General features: G+C 32.2%; 1 protein-coding gene across 9 annotated transcripts in view; it reads left to right on the top strand.

The window, feature by feature from the left end:
• Nucleotides 1–13,696, top strand: part of LOC115882749 — a 46,130-nt gene that overhangs the window by 17,349 nt on the left and 15,085 nt on the right. For 2 of the 9 annotated variants that reach the window (XM_030900977.1, XM_030900979.1), the window contains exons 2-3: nucleotides 8,058–8,266; nucleotides 8,319–8,381. The exons of 4 other annotated variants lie outside the window; for them this stretch is intronic. In XM_030900977.1, coding sequence (XP_030756837.1) covers nucleotides 8,058–8,266; nucleotides 8,319–8,381 — 272 coding nt within the window. Of the gene's footprint in view, nucleotides 1–8,057; nucleotides 8,267–8,318; nucleotides 8,382–12,734; nucleotides 13,097–13,696 lie in introns of those variants that run through there. 3 more of the 9 variants (XM_030900978.1, XM_030900980.1, XM_030900981.1) reach the window with 3 other exon arrangements.

Raw genomic sequence — 13,696 nt, 5'->3', positions numbered from 1 at the left:
CATGTTTAAGCTTAAAGTATCACAACACAATCCGTTTAAACAAAAAACTCGTAATACAAAAGGTAATTGACGAAAAAGACGAATGACAGGAAATAAATAAATGTGACAACCTGACATTTTTTACAGCAGAGCTACCACTTGAATCCCCAGCGGGAAATTAAATTACATGGTTGCCAACAATAAATTTAAAAATCGCACCCTCGATTACGTAACTAAAAGTTTAATTGGTATCAATTATATGTGTATTATACTCTGTTTTTTTTCTCAGGTAAGATTTCGACAGACGATGACAGAAGAAAAGCAGATGACGTCCCATACCAATCTATTTATTTAACTAAAAAAAGTTTCTAATAATTTTTAAGTTAACTATGGATGAGTTTAATTATAAATCCGTTATGCGTCGTCTCTGGTTGTTTTTAACCAGTTTTATTGGTTTATTTCAAAAATGACAGATCGTATTTCAATTTTATTGGTTTGACGGAACGATTTTAGAATTTAGAATTTAGAATCCAAATCTTCCAAAACCAATACGGGAACAGGGATCGGAGTGTTTGGGCCGAGAGCTAATTACTCCGAACCAATGGGCACTTACCCTAGTATCCTACAGGCAGAAATCTACGCTATCGAGAGATGCGTACAACTTATCTTAGATAGGAACTATCGGAAACAAGAAATAGCCATTTGAAATCAAGTGGAGGAAAAATCGAGTGAAATTTAACTGTAGACCCAGAGCACAGTTTATGGTTAATACTCGCTGCCCAGGCAGAAAGTCTTATACACCAATAAAGTTACCATCAATAAAGTTCGTATACCATCTCGTCGTAGATAAGTGCATCTCGAATATGGTAGAAGGACCATACTAAACACATACTAAAAACTGGAGTAGCTATAAAATATCGACATCACACGATAGGTAAATAATGGATTTTAGTCAATTTTAGTACTGCAGAAAAATAATGTCAAAAGGTACCTACTGGTTTAAAAAAATTAAGATTAAAGTTAATCAATTAACCTTTAAGGTATAAAATTTCATAAATGTTATTATTAATAAAATAGTTTGTTTTATTTATGTTGTTTTATTTATTCCTGCGGAATATTACAAATTTGTATTTGTACATAACTTATATTGATAAATATAATCATAAATGCGGGAAGTTTCATAAAGCTTGAAAGTAAGAAATAGTTCTTTTTTATATTTTTTTTGTATGTGGCGTCTTTTTCTTGTTTGTTTTCTATTAACACATATCGTTTTTTATTAAATAAAATAACTCGATTACATTTTTTCAGTTTTATACAGTTTTTTTCACAATATTTTGAAGTAATCACTTGTCCTTGTCAGTCAAATTTTAAATATATTAATTTCCTGCTATGCGTTCCAGTTGTACCAACTTATTTCTTTGTAAAATAAAATAAACTACTTTGAAATTAAAATGACAGACACAAATATCACTGTCAAGGATCTTCTCGTTGGACAGACTATAGATAGTCTATACACATTATAAATTTTATTTCATTTTTTGACCAATGTTTATTTATAACAGAAAATAAACAAATGTGGCAACTTGACATTTTTTATAGCAGAGCTACCACCTGAACTCCCAGCGGGAAATTTAAATTCCAGTTAGTCAGCCTGGCACCGAATATGTCCATTGTTGGCAATAATGAATTTAAAAATCGTGCCCTCGATTCCGTAACTAAAAGTTTAATTGGCACCAAATATAAATTTAACATTAAATAAATATCTAAGAATAAATGGACAGAAAACCAAATCAAAGAATGTACAAAAGAGTGCCAACAACGCCAACTGTGCAATTTTGATGAACACCCTAATTTTATAAGGGGATTCCCCGACGACCGCCATAGTAAATATCCGGTATAATACCAGGAATGTACCAAGAATATATCTACAATATTCCTCAATGGGAATGGGTATATACCCTACACTGTATGGGTATATACCAGTTGTAATTTAACAATTATTATTACATATTATTAACAAATTTTCGTACAAATTCACATCCAGCGTAACCACCATCCCACCTTACGAAACATAAATGTGTAAATAATTAGTGTTGGGAAAATTCGAATTAAATAATACGACTAATTCGATAGTAAATTAAAACTAACTAATTCGAATTATCTTTTTCGATATAATCGAGATAAAAATTAGTAGTATTTTATATTATATCTGTGGTAACCGAATTACAAATGAACATAAAACATAACCTCTTATGGACGAATACGAATATTAGTAATTAGTATAGTACTATTAGTAGTATTCTTTCGTTCTGAACGAACTGAAAATTTTCACTTAAACTGATTTATAAAGGGAATCGACAAAGAAAGGAACGATCCGATATAGAAAAATCCAGAAATCATTGTTATTTCCTATATCATGTAGGAATAAATCAGTTTAAGTGAAAATTTTCATTTCGTTCAGAACGAAAGAATACTACTATTATTTGGTTCATTTCCATCTCACCCAAATTTCACCGAACACCTGCCGAACACTAAAATTAATTTTCTTCTTTTATCTAAATAATTATTGATTGCAACTGATAAACTAAAAAGAAATACGAACCGCACGTAAACAAGGACATACTTATATCGTTTTAGAAGAAGCTTTTATTTTAGATATGAGCTTTTCAATAGGAATTGAAACAATCACAAACTCGCGCGGCACTTTTAAATTTAAAACTTTAAATTATGGTTTAATTTATTAAACGGCTTCGGCACAGTTAATAGAATACATTGAATAAAGAATATTTTTTTTTATTTTTTATTCAGTGATAGAATATAAGTATGGCAATGGTTCAGAATTTGTTTAAAATAGCCCCTAGACGAGCACTAGCTGGGACGAATTTATTTTTAGGTTAAATTTATAATACTACTAAATAATTCGAATTATTAATTCGATTGTGAAATATGAATTATTACTAATTATTCGATGGTGAAAATAATTCGATTATTCCCATCACTATAAATAATATCCACTCTAAATTTTGTAGTTCTCTGGAAACTTATAATCGTATAGGTATACTGATCGCCACGAAAAAACGCACACCTCAAAATTTTCATGCGCATACTTTAAAGTTTAATATATTTTGTTCTGGTGGGCCGATTTTGTTGATTTTTTAAACAATTTGCAGCTCAGGCAAATAATTTGACTAAGTTTACCTCTGTCTATTATACGAGGGAAAACAAAATGTTGATATTTTGATGAAAGTTTGAAACACTTAAAAATTAGGAAAAGACTATCACAAAAATAACATTTTGTGTTCCCTCGTATAATTGACAAATACGAACTTTGATTTTTAATTTGGAAATATACAGGGTGGTCCGAACTATATTCCGGAGACTTTGGCAGCATATTCTGCAGATAAAAATATGTAAAAAAGTTCGTATAGATGTATGTCCTAAAATGCTTAGTTTCGGAGATACAGGGTGCAGAAGTTTCATTTTTATTTCGATTTTCTTCAAATATTTTCTGAAGTAACGTCAATATTTGGATGAAAATAGGTATCTGGGAGTTTTTTGACATGGGAAATTTAATTTTGATGTCAATATGATTCTTACTTGTAGAGGGCGCCACCTACAGAATGATTTGAAAAGTAATCACTTTTCGTTCATACCTGTAGAATTTGTGAGTAAAAAAATATACATTTTCGACGTTTGGAAAAAATTGCTACGAGCAACCGTTCTCAAGATATTTATAGAATGGAAATAGTCAATACATGTCATTATTGACAAAAAATAAACATGTTGAGTAGATAGTTATTTGACTGAAATGATAAACTTGGGAACTTTTTATTTTTTTAAATTAATCAAATTTTTCTTCGAAAAAATGATGATTAAACAGTTTCTATTGAACTTTTGACACAAAAACATTTAAAATTTATGATTTCAGTCTAATAACTATTTAGTCAACATGTTTAATTTATGTCAATGATGACATGTATTGATAATTCAGATTTCAAATATCTCGAGAACCATTACTCGTAGCGATTTTACTAAGAGACCTTTTTTACATAAAGACGATGCAAATATATATTTTTTTACTCAGTAGTTTTATATAGTTTTATACAGGTTCGGACGAAAAGTTATTAGTCTTCAAACCAGTTACAAAAACATGTAGGTTGCGCCCTCTACATGTAGGAGTTACAAGAACGGTAAACTAATAGGATTGCTCATCCTCATAACAGCGCTTTCAGATGGAGCGGAGCGTCCGCAACTTCGAGCAAGTACCATGAGTTTATATCAAATACGTTTAAATAAAATATACGACGGCCTCCCCATAAGAGCAATGAGAGGATTTACGTCCCAGTATTGAAGGAGGACAGAAAATCGAGTCGAATGGTTTCAAGACATAGGTTCATCCTTGTTTAGAATTTTGATCATTGAAATTCTATAGCCATCCTTCAATATCGGGACAGGAATTTAAGCGGTACCCTCTGTATACTTTATTTTAAACGTATTTGGTTTATATGAACAATTTCACATGGGCACGTATGCTCCGTCCGACGGCTATCTTGAAAAAACACGACGGACGGTCCGTCGCACGTGAAAACGCTGTGAGACGTACGTTCGCCTCTTCCCGCGCTTCAGCTGACAGTTGTGACGTCATTGTAGTCCTTGTCATGATAGTGTGTATTATTAGTTGCCTATGGTAAACTTATTAAAATAACAGCTGAGAAATTTTGAGTTAATTATTTTGTCAATTTTAAATGTGAAAAAGGTGTTTTTAAAGTTTTTAGAGCTATAGAGTGTATAAATACGTTCATTTTGTGTTGAGGATTGTGACAAAGTGCTTACTAAGTACCTACGATATTGTTTATTAATTATTTTAAAGCAAAATATGGAAGTACTCTAAAAGGTGATGCTGGGAACTGCTGTTCTTAAAAATGCATTATTCGAGTATTTAATACGATTTATACAGTTAATTTTCTATACTGCATACATACAGGGTGGCCCATCGAAAACCTTCCGCAAGGCATAACGGCCAGGGTATATTTTTTTTCAAAAAATCCAAAAACACCTCAATTTTGTTTGTGAGGGGGACAACTTTTGACGCAAAAATGATTGCAAAATCTTTAACCCTCTAACCGGGGTGTCATCCCCCAACTTTTTCCAAATGGGAAGAGTCGAGTGGCGCCGCAATGAAAAGGGTTTTCTATTTTCTATATTTCCCCGCTTCGTTTAAAAAAATCGGTCGAGTCATTTTGAAAATATGAAGGATTGAAATTTGAAAAGTACTTTTTGCAAAAAAACGCATAAATTGAATTAATTAAAAAAAACTTACCTTATTAATGAAGCAAATGCTGAAAATGTTGCCCGTCAACTTCCATACAGTAATACCAAATTATTTTCAAACCGTTCTCGAACATTCTGAAGAACTTGCGGGGTCACTTCGCGACCAACATCAATAATTCGTCTTCGCAGGTCTTCTAATGAGGCGGGTTAGGTTACTAGTGCTATACACTTTACTGTTTATGTGTCCCCATAGAAAAAAAGTCTAAAGGAGTCATGTCGGGTGACCGGGGAGGCCACTCAATTGCACCCCTTCGTCCTAGCCACCTACCGGGAAAGTTATTATTTAAATAATTACGCACATTTTGAGAGTGATGTGGAGGTGCACCGCCTTGTTGAAATATTAGTTCGGCTTCAACGTATCCAGGATTGTTCTCTATGATGTCAGTTAGGGCTAGGTCGATGGTATTTTCCAGTAAATCCAAGTACATATCACCTGTTAGATTTCTAGGAAGAAAAAAAAGGACCTAAAATAGAATTTCCAAAAATACCAGCCCATACGTTCAATTTCTGAGGGTTTTGTGTGTGCACCTCGTGAAAAACCCTGGGGTTGTCCTCAGCCCAGTACCGACAGTTGTGCCGATTAACTACACCGTTCAAAAAGAAAGTACACTCATCCGAAAAACACATTAATTAGGAAATTATTATCATTCGCCACTCGTTCACTCATAGTTTCGCAAAATTGCAAGCGACGGTCAAAATCGTCTTCGTTGAGTTCTTGTACCAACTGAATTTTGTACGGGTAGAACTTATTTCCACTTTTTCTGCATGGGAGTACATCATAATTGTTAAAAAGTTTAACAATATTGAGAAGAACTTCAACGCACAAGTCACAGGACAGCTATCTAGCAACTACCGCACCTGATCGTCCAACCTTGTGGCAAGTGAAAAAATGCGTATAAACATCTAGAAATAATAAGAAAAAACAGCAAATTGGACGAAGGAATTTATCCTGATCATTTACTCTGATAAATGTTTAAATAAGCTTTTCAAATTTCAATCCTTCATATTTTCTCAATGACTCGACCGATTTTCAAAAACGAAGCGGGAAAGTATAGAGAATAGAAAGCCCTTTTCATTGCGGTATCACTTGACCCCCCTTCCCATTTGAAAAAAACTGGGGGATGACACCCCCGCTTAGAGGGTTGAAGATTTTGCAATCGTGTTTGGGACAAAAGTTGTCTCCCTCGCAAACAAAATCGACGTGTTTTTGAATTTTCTGAAAAAAAAATTACTCTGGCTGTTATGCCTTGCGGAACGTTTTCGATGGGCCACCCTGTATAAGGTGTTTAAATAAATAAACTAAATATGGAACGTTTTGCATCCGGCAACCAATAATCCACGTGTGTGTATTATTGGGTGCCGGATAAGGACTAATAACCATGACAAGGACTACAATGACGTCACAAAACGAGGAGTTTTCGCATGCACCTGGCAGACACTTTTGGCTTGGCTGAATGAGCAGTCCTATTAGGTTAACTGTTCTTGTAGGAGTAATATTGACATCAAGATCAAATTTCTCATGTCAAAAAACTCTCAGACAGCAATTTTCATCCAAATATTGACGTTAGTTCAGAAATTATTTTGAAAAAAACCTTTGAATAAGAAGACTAAGGAAGGAACATATCAAAAATCTTAGGTACACCGCGATGGGCCTCAAATATGGCCGACTTAAATTCCGGTCTATCAGTGTCGTTCTAATTTTATTTAAAAAATGTAAAACTATGATGTAGGGTAGACATGGGGTAGACTCAATAATTTGTTGTTTTATTTTACGTTGTGAATAAATGTTGGTAGTTATTAAAATTGTTATAAAAATATATAATTCTAATAAAAATAGATAAGTTATAATAAGTATTTATTACCACAAACATCCGATACGCTACTGAAGCAGGTAAGTCAAATTAACGTATCTAAATTCTTTGACATCTAATCTTTGACAAGTAATAAATAAAAGCTAAAATGCAAGAAAAATATATAATTTAGTTAATTTAAGTGAATTTCATAAATGATCGGTATACTACACGTATGTATATTATATAGTCACTTACTAGCGAAAAGTTGTTCCATTATTTCACTCAATTTTTGCCGAGATCTACCGCACGCTACACAACCAACTATTTTAGAGTCTTTTTCGATAAATCGCGATAGTGTCACTGTTAATTTAAGTTCTGCCACAATTTCCATCTAGATTTACTACCTTTATACAACTATCAGTAGTAGAATAAATAATAAATAACATAAAATAAGCTCCGTAAAGACTGACAAATCCACAAAATTTCAAATCAAATTCAAATGTGTCAAATGAATCGTCAAACAGAACTGTCAAGGATCCCCACCCTAGAGTGCTTTTATGGCGCTTTTTCCGCCCACCATGCATGAATACATGGATAGCATTATGCTCCTTCCTTAGTCTTCTTATTCAAAGAAAAAAACGAATTTATCTACAGAATATGCTACCGAAGTTTCCGGAATACAGTTCGGACCACCCTGTATACTAAAAAATCAGCTGCTACAATTTGATTGAAACATTAAAAAATCGGTTATTATAACAACAAAAAAAAAACAAGTAGAACACAATATACCAAGCTTTTAAGATGTCCGTTTTTCGTGCCGCTGAGTTTAGTTTTGGTGCGCCAAATCCAGTCAAATCCAACTGCCTGGTTGTAGTATTTTAACGGTTTAGCCGTTTCAGGAATAGCAATAAAGAGTTCATAATTTTACTACAAATTCCATTAAACTATTTTTAGTGCAACAATATGGTTGAAGGCTTGTCGTCGAGAGGATTTACTACACAAGGCAGACAACATCCACAACTTATCCTATAGGTTGTGCGGCCAGCATTTTGCGTCATCTACCTTTGCTAATTGTGCATGTAGCAGATTACGCAAAAATGTTAATCCATCGATTTTTCCTTCGTTAGGAAACTTCCCACAATATCGGTTGCCTGGCGATAGCGGTAAATGTTTGCCATAGATCTGTTATGGTTACAACGATTTTACAAATTTTAGGTCCACCAGCCGGAACAGAACATGAGGAGAATGGCAAATGTGTAGATGTCGCAGTTCAAACAGGTGTGTTTAGTTTGTTCAACGATTGGTTAGCGTTACGTCATTATTAAACGAGTGAAATTGAGTGAATTCTCTCCGTATTTATTGATTAAAAAAATAATTTTTATTAGAGACAAGGCCTTGTTCATTGTCGCAAAATTGACGAGGCATTATAGTAAAAATGTTTATGTTTTAATTCTGCATCTGAAAGATTAATAGTATACAGGGTGGCGCACCTTATTCGCTTCGGTTGATTATACCAAAACGGGAAGATGTAGAAACAAAATATTTTATGGGTATATGTAGGAAGGCATGTGCATAATTTAAAATTATTTTGAAATGTAAAGATTATGTCAGAACTAAGATTCACACACCAAAGTTATATTTTTTCTTATTTTATTTCATATTTGCATCCTTGGACACAAAATAAGGCTTTTATTATAAGGGTTTAATATGTCTAACAGCTTTGGTTTTGAGATATATAAAGATATTTAAATATATGCATGTTATAATAAAAAAATTATCAACACTTTGTACATGGCTCTTCAGAATGAATTTTTGTGCTGACTTTCAAGCCAGAGAAATAAACTTTATTTAAAAATTTGATTGCTTTCTTAAATCTATACAGGGGTATCAAAAATTGCTGGTCTATGTAAAATATTTATTTTACATAAAAAACTCTTTATTTTAAACGCAACACTGTGCATTTTTTTTAAATAAGTCGAAGCAGATTTAAATGCTCTTTCAAACTATATTAGGGTTTCTTATACCTATCTGGCTAAGATTTTGAATAAAAAGCGATTTTTCAATAAAATTGTTATCAAGATGGCTGGTGTCGCCATCAGGCCCGTTCCTGGGGTATCTGGCGCCTACGTGCAGCATTCTTTGGTGCACCCTTTTTATATTTAAATCAGTTATATATTTATATTATATCTTAATCTCAAAAATATATTATTAAGATATTTAATCTTAATTAAGATATCCAAATAAGAATTTTCTTGATAAAAGTTTCTTTGAAAAACTACTTTTCCTATTTCGCAGAGCTGATAGTGTGGTAAATGAACAACCTATTAGCCTTGTTTATATATTCTTAAAGTTGTTCAACCGACTAGACGAAATGTGCTGCCAACTGGAGGACAAATCGCGAACCTTTCGGGGCGGAGTCCAAAATATCGATTATTTTCGTTATTTTCCTCAGAGTAATGTAATAATATAGCCCCGGGTTTCTGCGAACTTTAATAATGATCAGCTGATTAAGAAATTTAAACGAAACTTTTATTTTATTGTAAATTGTGTATTATTTTTGCCTGTTATTTTAAGAATTCTAAACCGTATTAACAAAGAAATTATTATTTCGATATGTTGGTACATTATTTATAATTTATGATAATGCTAATTGCTGTTTTGAAAACATAAAATTTTTTACATTTTTGATGCCAACTAATTGGTATGGTATTATTGGTATGGGAATTAGCCACGAAAGTAAAGTATTGGCTATAACTTATAATTTTTCAAAAAAAACATATTATACCTATATCGCTGAAAAGCTTAAAGAATGGCGCTTTTTATGAAGTCATGGTCAACTAGGATTTCCATTTAAAAAACATAATGTTTGTGTCATATGTCAAAATGACAGGCTTTAGAAAAAAGCAGAAAACACACAAACTCATTAGGTATGTGATTATCTACAACTTTTATCTGAAAACTTTTTGTCTAAAATACCATATGATCGAATAAAAACGGCGTCAGCGATGGCTATGAAATGACGATCGATGATATTTCCCATATAATTTTACATATAAAATGACAACGATCTTCATTTCATAGCCATCGTTGACGCCGTTTTTATTCGATCATACGGTAGATTATAATGGAATTAGAGACAAGTTTTAAAATAGCCAAAATTTGTGTTTTTCCAAATATCTAGTAAGCCTTGAACTTCTCCGAAAAATCCGAAAGGCGCGTGACCCCACAAAAAATCCGAATAACCCACAAAACTGCAATTCTTTCCCCATTTAACCGACTCTCTATCTCCAGTAGTTTCCGAGATACCCATAGAGAACATCGTAGGAAACTCATCCTGTATAGTATTTAGAAACTAACTATTATTTTTATTTGACTAGATTAATTTGAATAATAAGACTCGATTAATTTAATTTAAAATAAATTTGATCAGATTTTTTTTTCGTATATTCTACTACCAGAAAACCAAAATTATATGATAACGCACTTTTCTACGAAGTTGAAGGAATATATAGAGTATCTATCACAATACTTAATAGAATTAATACAATTAGAAGAAAAACAAAAAGAAAAAATACCCAAATACCTTCACCTACTACTCATGTACAAAATAAACGAATATAATCTCTTATAAAAACACAACACAACTACTTCTTGTATTTTACACTGAAAAAATTATAAACTTACTAATTAATCAAACAAAAAGAAAAAATAACCAAATTATCCCTTCACCTACTACTTAACTACAAAATAAATAAACTATAAAACACTACTAAACTATTTCTGATATTCTACACTCTACACTAAACATTATAATTAAACTTAATAAAATTAATCTAATTTTACACTACAACCACTACAACTATAAAGAAATAAGAACATTTTTTAAAACTAGAAGAAACAGAACTTCGATACGTGCGACCAGTATAATAGATCAAGCTGACAAAGAATATAAAATACTTTTAAAATGTGCATTCAGAAAGAAAAAATATCTCGAAAATTATCTAAACAAACATTTTTTTTTCTTATCAGTGAAAAGCATCGGCCTCGTCGGCCTTGCGGAATTTGTCGGGTATTTACAATGGTCGAATTGTATAATTACCAGCTTTTATAGCATATCTAATAGACAAAAAGTATCTGGTCGATTAGTAACCAATTGGCACGGTCCGAAAAATATCGATTTTTATTTTCTCTGTTTTTATTGGTCTCTTCAAAATTCAGAGCAACAAAAAATAATTTTTCTGTACTAAAAGACTGTGAAATACGCCCCGCCATCTGGTGCTTTACATCCATAAACGTCTTAGGTTGAGCTACTTTAAAAATTCATATACAAGGCTTTTAGGCAGAAACCTGTCGTTAAAAGTGAAGAAAATTAATTTGCCTAAATTGGTTCTTTTATAACAAATCTAATATATCTACAAGTCATCGTAATATAAATCAAAAAGAATTACTTCTTTATTTTTCTTGCTAAAATAATTATAAATTTATTAAACTATTGTAGGTAATAATAAAAAACTTATTAAACTATTGTAGGTAAATTAAAAAAAGTAAACTGTTATAAATTTAAATAAAGTCCATAAACTAATGTCGATTTTGAAAATCCTCACTAAACACTGTCACTAGCACATTGCCATGACGACACCAGCCATCTTGATTGCCATTTTATTGAAAAATCGCTTTTTATTCAAAATCTGAGCCAGATAGTATTGGAAACCCTAATGTAGTTTGAAAGAGCATTTAAATCTGCTCCGAATTAGTTAAAAAAACACATAGTGTTGTATTTGAAATAACGAAGTTTTTATGTAAAATAAATATTTAAAATTAACCAGCAATTTTTGATACCCCTGTATACATTTAAGGAAGCAATACATTTTTTTAGTAAAGTTTATTTCTCTGGCTTCAAAGTCAGCGAAAGAATTAACTATGCAAAGTAATGTAGGTACAGGGTGTTAACAAACTTTTTTATTACAGGATGCATATTTAAATATCTTTAAATATATCAAAAATCAAAGCATTTAAACACAAAACATTTATAATAAAGGCCTTATTTTATGCCCAAGAATCCAAAAATGAACTAAAATACCGGATGTGTGTGTTCCATAAGAAAAAAATATATAACTTTGGTATGGATCTTAGTTCTGACACACCCTCTACATTTGAAAATATTTTAAATTATGCACATTGCCTCTCTACATGCACCCATAAAAAAAATTGTTTCTACATCTTCCTGTTTTCGTATAATCGACCGAGGCGAATGAGGTGCGTCACCCTATATAGGGTGTTTCAAAAAACGTGCCATCTCTCATGTAAAAATAAGATTTATTTGTCATATCAATATAGGCCCGATTCTGCGTTGTTTTGTAGCTACAGGCGGTTAAATTCTTATTTTTTTTTTGGTTTTATTGTATTAAGTGCTTTTTTAATAATTAGAATGAAATTTTTAGGGGAAATGTTTTTGTAAGTGCTACCCTTTGGTGGTACCAAAGTGCTACATATTTTACATAAACGTTAAATTTGACATGAACGCCAAAATATCGAATTTTGCTGACGAAACATCGATTTTTAAAATATCGATAAACATAGCCCAGCACTAGTTGATAACTGCCAACTGTCAGATCTCAGCTGTTCGGAAAAATCGTTTATCGTTTTGTTTACGGTGTGGTTTGTGGTTGTTGGTGGTTATATATTTTTTATATTACTTTTATATTAGCCGTAAATTATTATGGATTTTTCGGAAGTTAAATATAACCGGAAGCGTTGTTGCGTTTCTGGATGCAAAAATAGGTACAGCAAGAGACATAGGTTTCCAAGAGGAAATAGGGTTGTTTTTAATGCATGGCTTGATATGGTAAGGCCACCGAACTACAAGTTATTAACAGTCGACGAAATATACAAGAAGTTCATGGTGTGCGACGCCCATTTTTCTCCAGATGATATTGTGCCGGGAACGCGAAGAGGTCTGAAAGCAAATGCTGTTCCTTGTTTAAATATCGATAGTAAGCTCCTGGCAATATTTAGCATTGATTTTTTGTTTGCTGCAATTTGTTGTATTTTTGATTTTAAAAATGTTGCGTTGGTGGTGCACACGCTAAAATGATTTTGGTTGTCCCTATAGTCCTTTCGAGCTACCAAACAGAAAACCAATCAGTGTGTTTTTAGTAGGGGACCTATTTTTTATTATTCTAAATAATTTTTAAGGTGTTAACGCTGAAATTGAGCGTGGAAGACACTTCGAAAATTTTGGCGTTTGGTCGCTGCATTAAATTATACCTACAGAAAAAAAAAATAAGTAGGTATAAAATAGCAAACGGTAAGTAGCTAAACGACCAGTGAAGCCTCTACAGATAGAGCTAGTGGAGCTCTATATTTACCCCATTTAAACTGTGTTTCGAAAATGCACAGTTTCCCAGATATTTAATTTGAACGATTTCGATTGTCGATTTTCTGGATATCGATTTTTTTTATTAACTTTCAACTTTCCTCACCTGGATGTTATTGTAAGAATACTTAATGCAATTTGATCTAGTTTTTACGTTATGTTGTATCTTAAAAAAATTGCCGAAAATGAGAAAAATCGCACTTTTTTTGGCTCCGGA

The sequence above is a fragment of the Sitophilus oryzae genome, unplaced genomic scaffold, assembly GCF_002938485.1.
Source record: "Sitophilus oryzae breed Bouriz unplaced genomic scaffold, Soryzae_2.0 scaffold_179_pilon_pilon, whole genome shotgun sequence".
NCBI lineage: Eukaryota > Metazoa > Arthropoda > Insecta > Coleoptera > Curculionidae > Sitophilus > Sitophilus oryzae.
The sequence above is the reverse complement of the archived record's forward strand: the minus strand, read 5'-3'. Positions and strand labels throughout refer to the sequence as shown.